The sequence below is a fragment of the Neofelis nebulosa genome, chromosome 14 (assembly GCF_028018385.1).
Source record: "Neofelis nebulosa isolate mNeoNeb1 chromosome 14, mNeoNeb1.pri, whole genome shotgun sequence".
NCBI classification, from domain to species: Eukaryota; Metazoa; Chordata; class Mammalia; order Carnivora; family Felidae; genus Neofelis; species Neofelis nebulosa.
The window spans coordinates 843,475-865,372 of NC_080795.1; the positions used below are offsets into that span (position 1 = coordinate 843,475).

The 21,898-nt window shown below is 37.7% G+C and overlaps 1 protein-coding gene across 2 annotated transcripts in view; it reads right to left on the minus strand.

Moving 5' to 3' along the window:
* Positions 1-21,898, minus strand: part of PRKDC (protein kinase, DNA-activated, catalytic subunit) — a 219,433-nt gene that overhangs the window by 105,625 nt on the left and 91,910 nt on the right. For both annotated transcript variants that reach the window (XM_058698565.1, XM_058698566.1), the window contains 10 exons: positions 21,348-21,515; positions 18,139-18,266; positions 12,176-12,383; positions 9,229-9,407; positions 7,440-7,608; positions 7,126-7,191; positions 5,722-5,794; positions 4,479-4,627; positions 1,620-1,757; positions 1,068-1,187 (listed from right to left, as the gene is read on the minus strand). In XM_058698565.1, coding sequence (XP_058554548.1) covers positions 1,068-1,187; positions 1,620-1,757; positions 4,479-4,627; positions 5,722-5,794; positions 7,126-7,191; positions 7,440-7,608; positions 9,229-9,407; positions 12,176-12,383; positions 18,139-18,266; positions 21,348-21,515 — 1,398 coding nt within the window. The remainder of the gene's footprint in view (positions 1-1,067; positions 1,188-1,619; positions 1,758-4,478; positions 4,628-5,721; positions 5,795-7,125; positions 7,192-7,439; positions 7,609-9,228; positions 9,408-12,175; positions 12,384-18,138; positions 18,267-21,347; positions 21,516-21,898) is intronic.

The following is a 21,898-nucleotide window of genomic DNA, read 5'->3' on the forward strand; positions in this document are numbered from 1 at the left end:
CAGGAGAGGTCATTAGGATGGGCTCTAATCCAATGACAATGTCCTTATTAAAAGGGAAAATTTGTACATACTGAGACAGATGCAGAGAGGAAAGCCAATGTGAAGACTCAAGAAAAACAGCATCTATGTGCTGAAAAAAAAAAAAAAAATGCCTGAGGCCACCATAAACTGGAAGAGAGGCCTGGAACAGATTCTCAATCCCAGCCCTCAAAAGGAACCATCCCCACCAACACCTTGATCTCAGGCTTCTGGCTTTCAGAACCATGAGGCAATCAGTTTCTGTTGTTTAAGCCACCCGGTCTGTGGTTCCACTGTTACAGCAGCCCTGGGAGCTAGAAATCAGGTGTGACCCTGGGGAACACGGGCCCTGCTGCAGCCCTTCAATTTGCAGTGCTGCCTAAAAGGACTTTGTATGGAGCAACGTGGATCACATCATTCCACCTGGCACCCATCAGTGGCTCCTTATTGCTCAACAAATGAGCTGCACCCTCTACATGAATCCTGATGACCTGGCCTAGCTCACCCGCCCAAGCCATGTGGCCACACTTCTCTGGACCGTGTGCCCATGGTCTGTGCTGTCAATGGAGACATCCCTGGCTCTGTCAGAGGCCGTCTCTGCCCACAGTGTTCTTTCTACACAGAATATAAATTCCCACTGCACTTTTCACGTCACTCAAGGGCTCTCTTCCCTAACTGCCACCGGTGGAAGAAGTCTCCCCTGATGTGGTGCTATACATAAACCAACTGATAAATTCAGCAATTATCTAAAAGTCAGGTCTTTTTCAAATATCATTAATAGGAATATTTTCACCATTTTTGCTCCTATAAACTAATTAGGCTGGAACCCATTAGAAAGTGCCAACACATGTGCTTTATAAAAAGATCATTTCTAACACAATAAAATTTAATTTTCAAGTTGAAAAAATGATTAAAAGATTGATGTTGAACAAATTTGTTCAGAGAGCAAAAATGTCATGCTCTGTTCCTTTACATCATTTCTTTATTAGGAGTTTTAAGTACATACATAAAACTGCAAAGAATTTTTAAAGAAATAATAAATTACTTACCTCTTCTGTATTAATAACAAGCTTGGCTAAGAAGAGACGGATATTTAATGATACTGATGGATTTCCTAGTTTGTCATGAAGAAATTTCATCCAAGGGGGAAGACTGCTTGGCACTGAACCCTGAAATAATCCATTCAAAGTTACCTTAAAAAGTGGAATAAAATAACTTCACACTTTGATATCATGAGATGACAAAATAAGAGACGAGTAACAAGAGGCTCCTGGGCGGCTCAGTCAGTCAAGCATCTGACTCTTGACTTCAGCTCAGGTCACGATCTCAGGGTTCGTTAGATCAAGCCCCATGTCTGGCTCTGTGCTGACAGCATGGAGCCTGCTTAGGATTCTCTCTCTCCCTCTTTCTCTCTGCCCCTCCTCTGGTCTCTCTCAAAATAAATAAATAAACATTAAAATTGTTTAAAAAATTTAAGACACAAGCAACAAAAATCACGTTTATTAGATACAGAATTTGGTATTTGATATTAAGTGTTCATTCTTACTGTGATAGCAATAAACAGTATTACATGAGACACCATCAGATTAGCAGAAACAAACCTCTTCTCTTTTAGGTAGGATCTGATTTCTTTGCATGTGCTTAATCAGGGCTGTCATGGTTGCCATACATTCGTGTTGATTAAGCTCATCCATTTCTAACTCCAGGACAGCATCTTGGATCACGGGATCTTTATAATCCTAGGAAAAGGGAAGAATCTGATGATGCAGAGTACACTGTTAGATTTTTAGTATACAAGGGCCTCTGGGTCGGTGGCCAGTCGGTTGAGCATCCAACTCTTGATTTCAGTGCAGGTCATGATCCCAGGGTCATGGGATCAAGCCCTCTGTCAGGCTCCACACTGAGTGTGGAACCTGCTTGGGATTCTATCGCTCTCTCCCTCTGCCCCGCTCCCCCACTTGTGCTCTCTCTCTCTCTAAAATAAATAAAAAATTAAAAATAATAAATAAAATTTCAGTGCATGCGATATTCTGACTTTGGGGGCAATATCACAAAACACACACTTAGGTAACAATGATACTTGGGTAATAATATCAAATATACTTGTTAGGTTTTCTTATTAAACAACTGAGAAAAAATTACAGGACCTCATATCTTCCTTAAGTTATAGATACATAATTCTCCTCTGATCTCCTCATGGGGAGAGATCTCCTTGGGGGTCATGCTCAGGTTATAGCATCCATGCAGACATGTGTTGCTTTGTACAAACACAAAGATCTTTCCAAATGTTTCTGTCTAGGAGGCCCAAGAATGCTCAATATCTTGAGAACAACAGTCTCCATGATTCTTAGTTGCCATGTTATGGAGAATGTGGAGCTACTGACACATAATTTTAAGATAAACTTTTACCAACATTTCTTTTCTCAGTAAACTGAAAATGAGTTTTTCTCTGAAAAACTTCATAAAGTCCTTAATTTGCTTTGATACTTTAATAAAAGAGCAAAATTTTTATTTTTTATTTTTTAAAAAAAAATTTTTTTTTTCAACATTTTTAATTTATTTTGGGACAGAGAGAGACAGAGCATGAACGGGGGAGGGGCAGAGAGAGAGGGAGACACAGAATCGGAAACAGGCTCCAGGCTCCGAGCCATCAGCCCAGAGCCTGACGCGGGGCTTGAACTCACGGACCGTGAGATCGTGACCTGGCTGAAGTCGGACGCTTAACCGACTGCGCCACCCAGGCGCCCCAAAGAGCAAAATTTTTAAACCATTGTTGACCCTAAAATTCTCTTAGAAATTACAGCAGAGATAATTATTTTATAAATGTAATGAATTGAGGTTTTATATACATAGTAAATTTTACACACACACACACACACACACACACACACACACACACACACACAGAGCTGAACAATTTATCTGGATATTTCCCAGGAAGATAATTTTCAGAAAAGAAAGATTTGAGAAATCCCAAGAAGAAATTTTTAGATAGTTAAAGTGCTTACAGAAACTGGGTAGAAAGAGGAATAAAATGGCCCTACATAATTCTGTAATTCTGTCTGCCCTGGTAGCAGGAACTATTTCAGAACATCACTTCCCAAAGATGTACAGTATTTGGAAAAGGAGTCTTCTTATAACCATTGTGGGTATGGTCTCTTTCCTCCCAAAGACAATGGATAATTTCTATAAACTGGGGGTTTTAGAAATGACAGGAAGTGATGTTATGTTCTACTAGGAACAGTGCTAAATGAGTACTGAAACAGTAAATTTTACACACTATCAGGTTTATAACAGACAAGAAAAAACCACATTCAATCAGCCACAAAAATCAATTAGAATAATCTTAATGTCCCTTTTTCCATATACTTGGTAAGGTGTCAAAGGAGTTACAACATTTGACTGCATTCAGATCTACTCAACATGTTTTTCAGTAAAAATTATTGTATATCAAGATGCTGCTCACAAGGACTAGATACATCTGAACTAGGACTCAGTCATGCGATCAAACTGAAGGCACGAGGATTGAACCCAAGATGCCTCAATGTAAATGGCCTGTTCACAAAAGAGGAGTCTCACTAGCCAGTGTAGTCATAACAGAACAAAGTCACACTCTTTTATTGCCCAGCAGAGATGTATGACATAATCTAGGTGAAAGAACTAATGAATGGCTCCTCTTTGAAACAGTCATTAAAAAAGAGAGAAGCCAACCCAAGAGGCAACGTAAGGTACAAACTCAACTTCAAAAACGCTGCACTGCTCCCACCCTCCTCGGGCAAAAAGCCGCTGGGCAGACCAGAGGGGACAAGAGCTGCCTGGCAATGTCTGGGGATGGAGAAGGAGAGAGTGAGGTGCCCGCCTGTGGTTCAGGACCCACTCCGGGAGGACATCAGTATAGAGGAAAGAAAAGGGGTTGAGAGAAAGAAGTTAGTGCATATCAAAGAAACTGGAAAGGGAAAAAACTTGAATGAACCCTGGACAGGAATCAGATGTATCTGTGGAACTCCTGCTTTTACACATATGGACACATGTGTGTGTCTGTGTAGGTGCACAGGTGTCTGTCTACCTACAAGTTTCCTGTCTGTTTACGAGGTCAAGCTATTATCTGTGAATACAGATGCATTCAGTTATCTCAGTTAGATAACATCAAATATTCAAACAGCTTCTGAGTATGGCAGTCGTCCTTCTCACTGGAAACCCTTAAATGCAGTTCTGATTTAAAACAGTATTCTCATGGACACTGGTTACTGTGAATCAGCCCTTGCAGACAGCTTTCTTTCCTGTACTGACAAAATCCAATTGCTGAGTCTAGAGGATGGAAAGCTGGGACTCAGATCTTGGAAAATTCTCCGCACGCCATTCTCTGAGGACTACTGACACAGAACTAGTTTCCCCTAAGTATGAAGCCCCATTCCTTTATAAATGCCAACAATATTTTTTAATATGTGACATGTGATCACCCGTCTCCGAAAATGACCAGTGGTAGATTTAGAGTCTTGGGAACCGTATGAATAGCTCTGAACTCCAGTTGAGAAATCAAATTGACTCATTTCCTCACTCAGGCTGCTGTCTGCCAAATACGACAAGGAAGATATATAATGAGGGCCACCTAAGATATAAAGAACAAAATACATTTATTCAAATTAGTAAAAAATGTATTTCTCTAAGCTCAAATGATATTAATAAAATTAAAAGACTGTGTTAACTAAGGCTTTTATCAATCCTGTGATTCTCCACTGATAATCCAGATTAACAAAGCAAAAAGGAAATGGGGAAAAGACACCTCCTCCTGCTTTTGTCATTAGTGAGCGGTTATTCTGTACTGTCATGGACAAAGAAATTAAGTTAAACCACATACAATTTTTGAATATGATGTTAACAGAATTTCTTTGCAGTTAAAATTTTGACGGGGTACATTCTGCATAAAAAGTCGAACATAAATGTGGGAAAAGATACTACTGAAAAACAACCAATTCACAAATGTAAAGAATTTACAAAACTGGTCCAAAATTTATCCTCAAGTCAGGAAAAAAAAAAAAGATATGAAGAAAAATTAAGCAAAAAAATGAAACAGGGAGCATGTGGAGCAAGAGACAGATAATTTTATAACAGGAAGCCAGGACAACTTCCTTCAAAGGCTGGCATTAAACAAAACGCTGATATCTTGGACCAAGATTATTCTAGGCTGAGGAAACATCATGTGCAAATGCCCTGGGGCCAAAAGGAGCTTGGTGCCTATACGTACAGGCAGGGGGGCAGTGCTACTGGAGCAGAGTGAGCAGGAGAGTAGCAGGGGAGCAGCAGGTGGGTCAGGGGTCTTAGGCAGCTCTGTCTTCAGGGAAGTAGGAGCTGACAGAGGTTTGGAGCAGAGGAATGGCAGGATGAGATCTGTATTTTAACACAGATTCCTGAATGTATTTAAACAACATACAGACATAGTCCATATACAAACATAGATAACTATCAACCAATCTTGCACTTTTAAGAAAAAGCATACCATTTCTCAGCCCTCTTTGGCCATTCTGAGATCTTTCTACATAGGTAAAAGTTTAGCTGATTAAATTTCTTTCAAAGTAAAATTCTACTTGCCACTTAAAACCTTTTCAAACTCTATTTCAATGTTTTGGTGTACTTAAAATATTTTTTATTTATGTAACAAATACCAACTATTAGAATCTTTCTCATCTTTTAAAAACAACCTACCTGAATCCCCATTTCCTGCTTCCCTGGCTTCTTTCCTAATTTCAATGTACTTTTTCCTTCTTTCCATAGGAACCTATCAGGCAAAACAAATACACCACTTAAAACTTTGTAAAATCCTGATCACGATTTTCTAGTTTAGTAGCAATTGCCTCAGTGGGGTTCTGTTAGAATCTGTGGGAAAAGCATTCCTTAAGGGCACTCACCTGTATTTCTTTGTGGATACTTTTTAAAAAGTAAATTTGATAAAAGTCTTGTTTAAAAATTAATTTTTTGAGGCACCTGGGTGCTCAGCTGGTTAAGCATCCAACTCGATTTTAGCTGAGGTCATTATCTTGCGGTTCCTGAGATCAAGCCCCGAGTCGGGTTCTGTGCTGATAGCGCAGAGCCTACTTGGGACTCTCTCTCTGTGCCCCTGCTCGTGCTCCCTCTCTCTCTCAAAATGAATAAATAAGCATTTAAAAATAAATAAAACTTTGACAACCTGCAAAAATAATTTTTTTGCCAAATTGCTTGGGGACCCAGGGTGGGCTAAGATGTGGCAGCCCAAATTACTAACAGTCTGTATTTTACTTACGAGCTCAGTTTCCTCAACTGCATGGTTATGGTATGTCATAGCACCTCACAGTGCTGTTGCAAAGTTTAGAAGTGACATATACCAAGTGTCTGAATGCTTAATACACTAGTGCTATTATTTTTTGGATTTTTAGTTCTTTGAACAGTGTTACACCTTGAGAAAAGTTCCCAGTCTTGTTCCAAAAGGGCACAAGGCAGGAAGCAACCATTTACATGAACTCATGAAAGACTTAGATGTGGTCGAGGTCAGCAGCCAGGCAGGTGAACATGAATGACAGTTCCTGACCCAGACAACCCAGAGCTCTGGCACTCTGCCCGCCCAATTCCCATTTCCAATGGGCTGTGAAAAGCTGCAGTGACAATCTCCTACCAATCGCTGAGGTTGGCGTGTCAAACTCAGCTTGGCTAAAATCAAGTTTGTCACGTTTGCCACAGCAAGTTTTCCACTTATCCACATGACGTCAGCTCACAGCACCCCCATTATCCTGCCAAATCACCCAAGCAGGGCCAGAGTGTTATAATTCTGTATCTGGATGGATCTCAATTTCACCGAACAGATAAATTAACTCAGCACAACACTGCTGGCATATGTCCTCCCAGCTCCTTTTATTGCCATTTTCTATCCTTTACTAGCTAAAAGAGCAAAAAGTCGAGTTATGATCATGTTTTTATAGGTGCCTGAGAGGCTGAACTACATTAAACTACCAGATTTTATAGTTCAAAGCAGACTTGATACTGGGAGTTTTTGTTCATCATAACATATTGCTTTTTCTTCTATAAGCTCTTGGTAAATTTTTTAAACTTAGGAACACCATTAAAGATTTGACTCACCTCAACTTCTACAGGAAATGTGTAGCAGCGTTTCAGGTCAATCAGATTTTCAAAAATAAGCAAGTTCTGTAAATCCAAAAAGTCGCAATAAAAATATCTGAATAGTGGAAATTGTTATTGCTGATGCTACTATAGAGTTAACGCTACTTATAATTCATGGGGAAGCATTTTGGCTTTAAAATACATATATACAGAACTCAAAGAACTACACCTTTAATATTATAAGAAGGTGCAAATTATGATACAATTTTAATTCATATAATCTAACTTGCAATCCTACAATGGCAGCAACAGTGAAAATTTCAGAAGCCTACCTTTTCAGGTTTTTCACTCAACAGAAAACCTTGGTAAAATTTTAATTCGGTGAAGACACAGCAGATAACAGAAATGGCACAGTTGTACGCAGCACAATGGTACAGTCTTCTCCTCTCTAGCAACTGATTCTCACCCGCCATGTTCTCTGTAAATGCATCATAGCACAATCTGCAGAGTAGATCCAGGTGAAAAATCAATTCACCTAACAGGGAAATCATTGCTAGAGCCCAACAATGCCCAACAACAGGATCTCAATTCAGGTTAGCCTTCTCCGAGTGTCAGGTTTGCGCCCAGCACAGTACCAGGTACCAAAAATAAAAGTCAAGCAAGTCACTATATTCACGCACACCTCGAGGGAAGACAGTGCCTAGGGATTTCACCACACTGTGGTATGCACAGCAACAGCAACAAGCACGGTAAGTTAAGACATGGAAACAAGGAAGATGGACGGTAACCCAGGCGAAAGAGCCAACAAAGGTTTTAAGAGAAATTATCGGAACCGAATTTTGATTTCTAAGTTATGCGAGGATTCTGAGCAGAGAGAAGAGTGTCACTTCCAGCAAGGCACAAGCCACACTGCGTGTTCAGAAGATGAGGTGGGAACTGGCAGTGCCTGGCAGTGAGCGGAAGGTGGAGAGGCGGTCGTTTCCGGAAGAGCTCGCCTGCCATGCTAAGGAGCCTGGAGTGAATTCTGCGTAATGCGATCTCCAAACAATGCCCATGTGGCCAACTACTTTTGAAAACAGTGTTGTCAGAACACAGCCATGCCCCTTCGTTTCCACATTGTCTATGACGGCTTTCCCAGTCCACCGCAGTAGTTGCAAGAGACCATATAGCCTGCAAACCTGAAAATGGTTACTATCGAGTGGGACATTTACAGGAAAAGTTTGCTGGCCCCTGCTACTGAGGATGAGGTTCTTTCGAAGTGTTTCAGGTAGCAGGATGAAACAGTCAGGTTCACACTGCAGAGGTGTTACCAGACTAGCGGCAGCACAGACAGAACTGATAGAGACAAGCCCGGGAACAGGGTGAATAACTGAGAAGGAGACTACACTGCAGTGCTTCCCCAGAGAACACCAGACACTACAACTCGAGGCGAAGGAAGGAGGATGAGAAAAGGGCAGCAGCCTCGGGAGTGCTGAGGAGATAACCCCCGCCCGGCAGGCCGGAGAGATGAAGATGAAGGGAAATAAAACAGGACGCCCAAGTCTCGTTAGTGCACATGAATGGATGTCGGGCACATCATTCCCCGAGGAGGTAAAAGAAGGCTGAGGGTAAGAGGACAGTACGGAACAGCTTGCTTGGGAAAGGCAAATGAGGCCTGGCAATGTCTGTGTCAATATTAACTAAGAGGGAACTTCATGAGAAGGCCACTTTGAGAGAAAATGTATTGGACTGCTCTGTATTTTACAGAAAACCTGCTTAAACATGCAACATTCCTTTAATTTCAAATGGAGGTCAGGAAAAATAAAATACATAAATCCCTTCGTGCTGTAAATCATGCCACTAAAAATATATCAACCTATTAAGGGAGGAAAATGGCAGGAAAAAACAATAAAAGAAAAGAAGTTTTATTCCTTATAAAAGATGAGTATAGGATAAAACATGTTACCCATAACCTGCTAAATTAAAGTACACCTAAGTAGTTTGTGCACAAGAAAGAAAACAAGAAAACCATAAAAACTCATATTTAAATAAACATTTATTCACATTATATACGTGAATAAAATACATGCATCAAAAATATCAACGAATCAAATACAACCCCAAATTAACTAAAAATCTTACTTAATAAGTGTCTTTGTAAGTTCACTTCCTTCTGTAACACATGAGCCATGGAAAACCTGATTAATTTTAGACTCCTTCGAGTGAACATCATCTTTTGGAAGACGAGAATACATCACATCTAGGATCTTGTAACAGCCCATCTTCTTGGTGATTTGAGTATCAAAGGTAGATTCATTTAGCTAAGGAAAAGTAACAAGTAATTGTCTTTGGTCTCATCAAACAAGAAAAATAGTTTTTTAATATATCAAATGTTCAATTTAATACTCAGTGCTCTTTACATAGAAAATAATTTTAACAAACATGTTGAATCACTTCAATAGGAGACTGCCAAGGGTCAGAAACATGGGTATATTGATGTGTTACGTTGAATGTGGCAGGAAATAACACATAATATCCAAATAGAGAACTTAGGGCATCAATATAGGACTTTTGCACAAAATCTTATCAAAGTCATGATGATAACAGGTGAAACTTCAATGTATTAAAAAACAAGATTTTCAACTATTTATGGTATTTCCTAAAGGTATCCAAGTCCTAACTCCCAGAACCTATGAGTTCTCACAAGGCAAAAAAAGGACTTTGCAAATGTGATTAAGTTAAGGATCTTGAGATTGGGTGACAATTTTGGATTGTTCATGTGGGCCCTAGATGAAATCATATGTAACTGTATAAGAGGATACATAAAGGGATGAGACAGAAAGGAAAAGGCAATGTGATGACAGAATTAGAGGTCAGAGTGACACAGCCACATACAAGGCATGCCAGCAGCCACCAGAAGCTGGAGGAGACAGGAAGTAGACACTCAGAGCCACAGGGGCAAGCGTGGCCATGACAACAGCATAAATTTAGGTCAGTAAAACTAATTTTGGACTTCTGGCCTCCAAAACTGGGAGAGAATAAATTTCTGTTGTTCTAAGCCACCAAGCTTATGGTAATTTATTACTTGAAGATTCAGGAAATAACACACATTCTGGCATTAAGAGTTTAATCTCCTGTAACAAATACCAAAAATATGAAAGTGACTTTGGAATTGGATGATGGGTAGAGGCTGAAAGAAATTTGCCAGAAAAAGCCTAAACTGCCTGCAGACACTGCTGGTAGAAATACCAGCACTGAAGGCATTGCTGGTGAGGGCTCAGAAGGAAGTGAAAAAGCATGCTAGCAAAACCAAATTGTCTTAGGGAGCATCTCACTCATCATAAACACATCTTTGGCATAAATATGGATGTTAAAGTAGCTGCTGGTGAGGTCTCAGAAGGAAATAAAGAACATATTTTTGACACTGAAGGAAAGGAGATCCTTGTAATACAGTGGCAGAAAACTTAGCTAAACAGTGTTCTACGGCCGCACACACAGCAGAACTTACAAGCCATGCACTTGAATATTTAACTAAAAATTTCCAAGCAAATTTTTAGAAGGTGCTACCCCCTTTCTTCTTTGCTGCTTAAAATAAAATGTGAGGGTCAAGAGATAAATTGAGTTAGGAACTGCTGGGCAAAAAGAACCAAAACTTGATTTGAGAAATTCTCAGCTTATCCAGACTGTAAAAGATGGTAACATTAGGAGATTCACTGTTAAAAAAGTGGCTCCAAACACAACAAGGGTGTAGCTGGACAATCTTGGACTACTGCTAAAGAAATTAAGCATGGGACTCATGGATGCCCTTAATTATTTCATCAGAGCCAGGAACAGAGATGGAATTATCCAGCAAAGATCTGTGGAGGACTCTCCTGTTAGTAAACCTCTAAGGCATACATAGGAGAGCTACAGAGTTTTTGAGAATGTCATACCAGAAGAAACACCACCAGCTTGGACTGAAAGGGACAGAGACAAAATGAAATGAAAAAAGGCTGTTATAATCCCTGAATTCTACAGGCAAGAAAAACAAATAATTTGTTTTCTAGTTTCACAGGTCTACAAATGGAAAGAATTTTGCCCCATGATGGATCATACCCAGAATCCCACCCATACCTGATTCATATGATGTGAATGATGAAAAAGGACTCTGAGCTAATGATATTCAGATGCAACCTTGGACTTAAAAGTTGATGCTATAATGCATTTAGACTTTGGGGGATGTTGGGATGGGATAAATGTATTTTGCAAGAGGGAACATTTGGTGCAGGTGGACTGTATTCGGCTGGATAATATCCACATACAAATACCCACATTTTAATCACTGAAACCACGAATGTTACCTTATATGACAAAAAAGGACTATACAGATGAAATCAAGTAAAGGATCTTGATATGGGGAGATCATCCAAGTGGGTCCTCAACACAACACATGCAGAGAGAAATTAGACAGAAAAGGAGGAGGTAATGTGACCACAGAAGGAGGGAGAGGAGTGATGTGGCCACAAGCCACGGAATGCTGGCAGCTGCCAGAAGCTGGAAGAGGCAAAGAACGGATTTTCCCTTAGGGCCTCCGGAGCCTTGCAACACCTTGATTTCAGCCCGAGGAAATTGATTTCTGGCCTGCAGAACTATGAGAGAATAAGTTTTTGTTGTTCTACACCATGGTGGTGGTAATTTGTTATAGCACCCGCAGGAAACTAACACAGATCCCATGTAACTACAAGTTGTTACCAAACTGTTGAAGTAATGCTCCTTGAGCAACAGAGATCTTCTGACTGAACATATGGAAGTTTTTAAGAACACCAGCCAAGGAGATTTATCAATTCTTATTAAGAGTCAATTTAAGGGGCGCCTGGGTGGCTCAGTTGGTTAAGTGTCCAACTTCAGCTTAGGACACGATCTCATGGTTCATAAGTTTGAGCCCCACATCAGGCTCGGTACTGACAGCTCAGAGAACGGAGCCTGCTTCAGATTCTGTGTCTCGCTCTCTTTCTCTCTCCCTCCCCTGCTCACACTCTGCCTTACTCTCAAGAATAAATGAAACACTAAAAAAAATTTAATAGTACATTTAACAACAGATGTACAATACCTTTGTAAATCTAGACTTCAACACATCAATGGCATCCACCACAATTTTGCTAAAGAATTCTATCAAGGCATTCGGGCTACAGTGCCAAAGCAGAGTGAGAAGGCAGCGATCTACAAATGCTTGGCGAGTGACATTTGAAAGTAGGTCATCCCTCTTGAACATTCTGTACACACTTTCCAAAAGGGCTAATTGTGTGACACATGAACTCCTAAGAAAAAAAGAAAATTATATGAACATCCCTGCTTTGAACAAATGTTTTGAGTGCCCACACATAAAACAAGCAAAATAAATACCAATGACTACAAATTAAAAAAATAACTTTAAAGATTATATATATATATATATGCATGAAAAACAAGAAACATCTGTACATAAATCATATTATTATACTCATCCCCAGAAATCTTCATGCCGAATTTAGGCATTAAGAACAGTTTTCATTTACTTTCAAATCTGATGTTGTTTAGAAAACAGCTGAGGCTATGGGAGAGTCTCAGGCCTGAAGATGATCACAATTCCAGAATTTGAATCTCATGGATCATAATTTACAAATTCTAGTCTCTTCCTAGTAACAAACTGCCATTCGTATTTCCTATACAGAGATACATTCATCTGGCCCTTTATGTTCTTATCTGGAATGAAAGATACTTGAATGATCATCTGTAAGATCCTGTCTATAAATCTATAAACTAAGAATACAGTTAGTTTCTTCACCTATAAAAATGTGAGGTTAGGACTAAATGATTATTAAAATCTTTTTCTGGTTCTAAAATCCTGATACTCCGAAGTTAAATAGGAACCAGAGTAAAAATATTAGATGAAGGTAATTCAGTCACAAAACTGTAAGGCTGCAGGACAGATGCTACATGGGCTTCTGTAACATTTATTTGGGCATGGTCTTAGATTTAAATTCTTCTGAAGAGCTTCCTGATACTGAGCACAATAGAGATGCACAGCCCTAAAACTATTACACAGAAAGTTAAAAAGAGGAGCAGGAAAAGAAAAGGAAAAAGAGCAAAAAGAACAAAAATGGGCCAGCAGATAGTTTACTTAAAATAAATGCAAATGAGATCTAAACATATGAGTATATGCTCTCTTTCACTCATAATAAGAGAAATATAAACTAAAACAACACTGAGAGATCCCCTCTCACCTATATAATTGGAAAAAAATCCAAGTGTTTGACAATATACTCTGTTGGCAAGACTGTGATGAGACAGACATTCTCATACATTGTCGAGGGAATGCAAATAATTACAGCCTCAAAATAAGGGATGTGGTAAAAGCTAGCAAGATTACAAATGCATTTAATTTTTGAATTACGTATAGGAATCCACTCCAAAGACATACTGGCAAAATACAAAATGACATACACACATGGCTATTCACTGTGACATTATTTTTAACAGCAAAAGACTGAGCCCAAGGGGGCTGCTTCAAAATAGTATGCTATAGTGAATAATTATACAGTTATTTAAATAAAAAAGGACTGAAGAAGATCTCTTGGTACCAACATGTAGTGATCTGTAGAAGACATGAGATGGAAAAAAAGGGAGGTGAAAAGGAATAAGAGAGGGGACAGAGACAGAAATAAGACTCCTGAATATAGTTCATTATAAAGATATGACCTTCAAATCATGTAAATGTTTTACATGTTCAAAAAGAAAATTAAATCAAAAGAAAAAAACATAAACATTTCTAAAATCTGATAATTAAAATAAGCATACCTAACTAATTGGTATAACAGCTACGTATTGAAGAAATCTTTACCAAGTGATTTTGGAACACAAAACTCACAGAGAGTATATTCTAAGTAAATTATAATTAAAATGAAAATTTTAAATTGCACACACACACACACAAAAGTCTTGCTGGAATTTTGACAGCGGTCACATTAAATTTATATATCAACTTAACAGAATTGCCATGTTAACAAATATTGAATCTTCAAATTCATGAACATGGGATGTCTCTCCATTTATTTAAATCTTTATTTTTTTATTTCCTTCAGCAGTGGACTATAATTTTTAGTGCACAGGTCTTGCACTTTTGTTAAATTTATTACTAAATTTATTACTTTGTTTTTATGATGCTATTAAGAAAACAATTATATTCCTAGTTATAGTTTTGAAATGTTCTCAGCTCATATACAGAAAAGTTGATTTTTGAACATTGATCCGGTATCCTACAAACTTCTATAATTGCTTATTAGTTCTGAAAGCTTTTTGTAGATCTTAGGATTCTCTCCCTCATGCCATCTGTGAATAAGGACAGTTTTGCTTCTTTCTTTCCAATCTAGTTGCCTTTTATTTCTTTCTCTTTCCTGACTGCACTGGCCAGAACCTCCAGTACAGTGTTGAACTGAAAAGAGTACACATCCTTGCCTTGTTCTCAGACTTAGGGGGAAAGCATTCAGTCTTTTACTATTAAATATTCTGTTGGCTGTTGGTTTTTCATAGATGACCTTTTGTCCTTTTCGTCATGAATGGATGTTGGGCTTTGTCACAAATTTATCTGCATCCACTAAAATGGGAATGTGATTTCTGTCCTTTATTTTTTTTAATATACTATATACTATTCATTGATTCTCAGATGTTAAATTAGTTTTGCATTCCTAGGACAAATCCCAATTAGCAACAGTGTGTAACATTTATATGTTGTTGAATGTGTTTTGTTTTGTTTTTTTAAATTTTTGAAAGACAGAATCTGATGGGGACAGGGTAGAGAGAGAGAGGGAGACACAGAATCCGAAGCAGGCTCCAGGCTCTGAGCTGTCAGCACAGAGCCCAACATGGGGCTCGAACTCACAAACAGTGAGATCATGACCTGAGCCTAAGTCAGACGCTTAACCGACTGTGCCACCCAGGTGGTTCCCTTGGCTGGATGTGTTTTTCTAATACATTTTTGAAAATTTGTGTGTCTATATTCACAAAGGATTCTGGTCTATAGGTTTCTTGCAATGTTTCTTTCTGGCTTTATCTGTGTGATACTAGCCTCATAGGATAAGGTGAGAAGGATTCCTTTCTTCTGTATTTTCTGAGGAGTTTATCAAGTGTTGGTATTTTTTCTTTAAATATTTGATGAAAATTCACCAGTGAAGCTATCTGGGTCTGGGCTTTCCCTTGTGAGATTTTATTCTTTTCTTTTTGTGAGAAGATTTTAATTCTATTTATTTACTTACTAAAGGTTATACTCAGATTTTCTATTTCTTCTTGAGTCACTTTTGGTATTTTGTGACTTTTTACGAATTTGTCCATTTTAGTTAAGTTGAATTCGTTAGCATAATGTTATTCATATTTCCCTATAATCTTTTTAACTTCTGAGAGATCAGTGGTAACACTCCCTCTTTCCTTCCTAATTTTCATGAACTGTACCTTCTTTGTTACTCCTAGTTTGTCTAGCTAACAGTTCTTCATTTACCTTTTCAAAGAACAAATTTCAGTTTCACTGATTTTTCTCCACCATTTTTCTAATTTCGATTTCATTAATTTTCACTCTAATCTTTATTATTTCTTCCTTCTGCTTCTCTTCAGTTTTCTTTTTCTTGATTTTAAGGTACAGGTTTATATTACTGATTTAGGATATTTCTTATTTTCTTTTTTTAATTATTAAATATAATTTATTATCCAATTGGTTTCCCAATTGGATACCAATTCCCAATAAACACACCCAGTGCTCATCCCAACAAGTGCCCTCCTCCCTACCCATCACCCACTTTCTCCTCTCCCCCACCCCCCATCAATCCTCAGTTTGTTCTCAGTATTTAAGAGTCTCTTATGGTTTGCCTCCTTCCCTCTCTGTAACTTTTTCTTATTTTCTAATACAGGTATTAAAAAATACAAATTCCTCTCTAGGCACTGCTTTAGTTCTATCTCATACATTTGGATATGCTTTATTCGTATTTCATTCAGATCAAATTCTGATTTGATCAAATATCAGATCAGATCTGATCTGATCAAATATCAGATCAAATATCTGATTTCACTCGTAATTTCTTCTCTGACCCAAGGGCTACTTACAAATGTATTAATTAGTTGGTTATTTAGAAGTGTTTTCTTCCATTATTAACATATAAATAACTTCATTATGGATGAAGAACATACTCTGTAAGATTTAATTCCTTTTAAATTTATTAAGACTTGTTTTATGGCTTCCATATGTGCTCAAAAGAATGTGTATTCTCCCATTGTATAGAATGTTCTATAGTTGGTTAATTATGGTTTTTTAAAATGTCAATAAAAAGGAATGAATTATTGATTCACACTACATCATGAACCTCAAAAACTTGCTAGAAAAAAAAAAAAGCCAGACATAAGAGATCACATATTCTATGATTCTATTTATATGAAATGTCCAGAAAAGGCAAAGTTATAAAGACTGAAAGTAGATTAGTGATTGCCTGGGGCTGGGAATGGGAATGTGAGTTAATATAGGATGTTATCAAGAGGATGAAATTATTCTATAGTGATGGCGGTACCACTCAGTAAAGTTACTAAAAATCACTGAATTCTAAACTTAAAATAGGTGAATTTTATGATATGTAAAATACAACTCAGTAAGATAAAATACCATGGATGTTTACAAATCAATATAAATAATGTTGATAAACAAAACAGGGCACCTGGGTGGTTCAGTCAGTTAAGGGTCCGACTTCATTTCAGGTCATGATCTCGTGGTTCATGAGTTCAAGCCCTGCATCGGGCTCTGTGCTGACAGCTCAGAGCCTGGAGCCTGCTTCAGATTCTGTGTCTCCCTCTCTCTCTCTCTCTGCCCCTCCCCTGTTCACGCTATCTCTGTCTCTCAGAAATAAACAAACAAACGTTAAAAAAATTTTTTTTAAAAAAGACTCACTGGCCACAATTAGAAGTAGCCACAGCGTCAAGCCCTAACTTTAAAAATTAATAATTAAAAAATTAATGATCAAATTTGTTCCATTTTGTCCACTGTGATTTTCTACAACACTAAAACTATATTTGGGTAACCAAATAGTCCTAGTAATAAAGGCAAGTTCATTACAACATAATTCTAGCTCTTAAATTTAGAAGGAATAAAAGGATTTTTTAAATGACCATTTGCAACTCCCAGTAAAATAAATGATTTGGGGCAACGATCATAAATGGATGCTAGAACCTCAGGAAAAGCCCACGCCAAACATAACTGATTAATCTTAGCATCGTTAAAATTAAGACCACTTCACACCTTGTGCCAAATGCCATGAACACGAAATACAGAGCATCCACTATTAAGTAATCTTGCCAAAACTTGAACCTGAATCTAACTAAGCTTTTAGACCTAACTTTCCACTTACAGGAAACCGGGGTTAGAGGAACGAGTTAAAAGAACAGAGACAAAAATCAGGTAAATCGATCAGGTTATGTAACTAACCGTGTACGCCAAGTGTCCAAGTTTCTTTAACAACAACAAAAAAATAAGAGGGTAGGGGACTGTTCTAGATGAAGACAGACTGAGATACAACAGTGAAATGCCATGTAAAAAGATAATCCAACAGTATAGAGCAGTTAAGACAACTGGAGAAATCTGAAAACAGAATTACTGATAATTTTTCTCCATTGATAACAGTACTATATAGCAACCCAAGAATAACAGTATAATTTTAAATATACATGCAGAAGTTATTAGAGGTGAAATGACATCAGGGATCTGCTTTGTTACAATAACTACAGCACAAGAGAAAAGAGGCTAAAACAGGGGTGATGAGGCCGGAAAATGCTGGAGTGTGTTTGATTTGGATGCTCAGTTACAGTCTTACCCTTTAGCTTTGACTGTGCTTAAAATTCTCACAATAAGTTCTTTTTTCCTCCAAGAAAAACAAAATAAAATTTAGTTGTAAGAGTTGACTGCAATTGCCACTCAACCTTTTTTTTGGAACAGAGAAGATAATTTCCCAAAGAAATAAAATGTATATGGTTCCCGGGGTCCCAGACTAGAATACTATGACTTACTTTCCAGCAATCTTTTTGAAAGTAGATTGAAATAATTCTTCCATAACATGTTGCTGTTCCCGACAAAGAATTTCTGTCATTAACTGCAACAATATAGGACTTTGAGATAATTCCAATGCATCTAGGAACTAGAAGAAACAACAATAATAATAATTTCCTTGGGTTTTTATTTTTGTTTTGAACAGTTCTAACAAAATTAAAACAGGCTTTCACAGAGAATTAACAAATGCTAATACTTCCACCGTTTCTGCAGCTATAACGAATACCTGGCACATAATAAATGTTTGCTAAATATTTGAGTTTTGATCCTTTTAAGGTTTTGCAGATATGTTTCCCTCTTAGAGCGGTCAGGATCTTCTAAAGATCTGAACCCAGATTCTGAAACTCCACGATGATGTGCCTTCACTGAGGACTTTGTCTTCACCATTCCAGGTACTCTGGGGCTTTTTCAGTTTGGAGACCTGGTTCTTTTCCACATGACCTTCATCGCACAGCAGCTGTTCTAGCTACTCACCCAATGTTCTCATCTCTACTCTCCCATCTTCCATCTTGACATCCGTTTGTTCTACTTTCTGGGAAATGTCCTCAATTTTATCTTCTGTTTTGCAAAGTTGTTTTTTTTTTTTTTTAATTTTGCTTTTATATATTTAATTTCCAAGAGCACTTGTTCTACTTCATGGACACAATACCTTCTCTCCTCTCTGAAGTTACTCTTACAGTTTCTTTTATATGTTCTCATCTCCCATCTCCCTTTGTTGATTCAGTTCCCTCTGAGTTCCTTCTTCCTGTTGGTTTACATCTTTTTAGGCTGGAAGTTTTCTTCAAATGTTTAGTGACTGCACTTATATTTATATTAGAGCACTTACATTAAGAGAAAGTAATATGGATGCAATAATCATTAGGTAACAGACCGCTTGGGAACAGGATACTTAGATGGTATCACTACATCAATGATCTGCTAATTGCAGAAATGCACCATTCAAGAGAGATGAGGCAGTCACCACTTTAACCAGGCCTCCAGATTTGAGGCCACTACCAGTGGGACAACGACAGTATTTGCCTCCTGATACGCTACTGTTGCCAAAAAGATTAGCCTGAATCTCATGACCACAGATTAAGCCTAACTTCTAGTTCAGAGGAAATACAGGGGATGGTGGACAAGTTAAAGAACATCTCATGGAAACAATCAAACAGGGGACAACATCCAAGAGAAGTATTCAAGAGAAGATCTGGAAGTTTCCTCCAAAAACACAATGTCATGGAAAAATAAAAGGGATGGGGTGAACTAGTTCTAGATTAAAAGATACTAGAGACATGACAATTTGATGCAGTCATTAATTAGGTACCGGTTTGAAAAAAAAACAGCTAAACATGAGGACATTTAAAGAAATGTGAATACGCACTACATAACACATAGTGTCAGAGGAGGGCTAATGTTCTTAGGTATAAAAACATTATTGTGCTTATTATTATTATTCTTAGAACATGTATGCTGAGGTATTTAGGGGTGAAGTATCTTGATATCTGAAACTAACCTGCAAATATTTCAGTAACTAACATACCACATGCATACATATACAGATAAAGCAAGTATGACAAAATGACAAAAGATGGTTATACAGATGCTTGACTGTTCTTTCCATTTTTCTGTATGTTTGGGGAAAATTATATAAAACGGACCCATCTGGGTGGATGGATGGTGTTTGTAAAATAGCCTTTCCATGTAGCTACTTTGCTTTCTTACAAGATGGTGATGGGTCCCACAGATAAGAAATCCAAGAAAGACAGAGTCAAGAGAAAAGTATTAAGCCTTTTGTGACTAGCCTTGGAAGTCACATAGCATCACTTCCACTGCATTTTTGTTTGTTTTGTTCTAAGTGAGTCTTCAAGGCCAACCCATATTCATAGTGGGAAAATTAGACTTTGTCTCTCAATGGAAGAGTCACACCGTAAAAAGAACATGTGGGACAAAATATATTGGTACAGTCATCTTTGGAAAATATAATCTGCCACACCTATACCCTACGTTTATCTCTACCTTAGCATTAGTGTATTTGAATCATCTGTTTCTTTCAGTTTCTTCCTTGTTTTACTCTAAGATAATATCTTCATCATTTTTGAGAATTCAGACATTAGCCCAGGGCTCAATCCATCACAAGTATGGCAGACCACTATCCACCCTCCAATGGTCATTCTCTTAATTTTTTATGGGTTGAATCCAAGTTCCAGTCAAGTACCCATATCATCTGCTTTTCAAAAGTATGCGATATACCACCTTGCTCTTATGAAAGATCTATATTAGAACCTATTCTCACTAACTGAAGAAATCCAGAGGATTTTTGCTTTTATGAAAAAAAAAAAAAAAAAAGCAAAAATAGCATTCTGCATTTGTTTTGCAGTAAGCTGTTATACAGGCAGCATATGCCCTGAGTAACGAGAGCAGCACCACCAAGCTCTCTCCCCAAGAACTATGCTAGCATCTCAGTCAGCATCAAACTGCCATAGCTGTGAAGTAACTGTGTCTGTGAGCATCTGTGCTTTATCTCAATTTATTCTACGCAAGATGTGTCCTTTGGTATGAGAAGCACCTAAGAGACGATATTTTTTGGGTCTAGGAATGCTCAAAAAATTTCCATATAAATTAATGGCAAATGCTTCTTTGCTTTATGCCATTCAGGCTTATAAAAGGTTTCACAGAAATGCTCTACTTTTGGATAGCAAGGGAAACCTGTATCTAGTTGCCGAAAAAAACAACAATCTAGTACTATACAGGAGAAACAAAGAATCCACCACCTTGTTTAAGCCACTGATATTTTAGAGACCTTCAGCTGTACATTAAATAATATAGGTGATAATCACTAACTAATTAAATTTTCAAATAATCACTACTTAATTAAATTTTAGAAATTGAACCATATTGGTAATATTCCATTTCTTAGCTCTTTGGAATTATTTTTCTAAAAGTATATATTATGCATAAAATACTTCACAATATTTTTCTGCATAAAATATTTCAAATTAAAATGGGAGGAGGGTGAATTCTGAAAGATTTGGATATGCACCTGCTTCCACAGCTACCCAGCTTTCAAAATGAACTGAATTCTTACAGTTAGAATACTTCTCTGACTCAGAATATTTCACTTCTTTTCATCAAGAAATGTAACAGAAAAGCATTGTTTTAATTTTACTTAGTACTACTAAAAACTAACCTTTTTCATGCAATCTACATAATTATTGTAACGCAGAGTTCCCGGGGGAAATTCTTCAGACTTCATGGGGAAATTAGAAACAATAAGCTTTTCCAGAACATGCTTAAGGTCCTCAAGACTGCCTCCAGTAAGATTGGTAAAGAATGGAAGAAGAATTACAGCTTGACCCTGTGGGAGCAACGCAGACATATGAAACTGCACCAGTTGGTGCTTACGAATCCTACAGAATAAATAAAATTACTGCTTTCTAAAGGTTTTGCAAATAAAGCACTGTGTGGATTCAATGAATGACTCCAGAATACCTTCTAGATTACATTGAAGACCAACCTGAAGGCGATGCTGTATCTCAGCTTCTACTCTAGAGGCCAGTGGGCCAACTCAGGCCAATGTTAATTTAATTAACGTGTAATTAAACAGGATACTGTATATGACTCTGTGTGTGATTTTTCCTTCTACAAATATAGACTCTAGTAGAGATAAACTGGAAAAGTTTGGTGTGGAAAGTACATCCTGAATACCTATGGGGTAATTTATAAGTATTCCTTCACAAG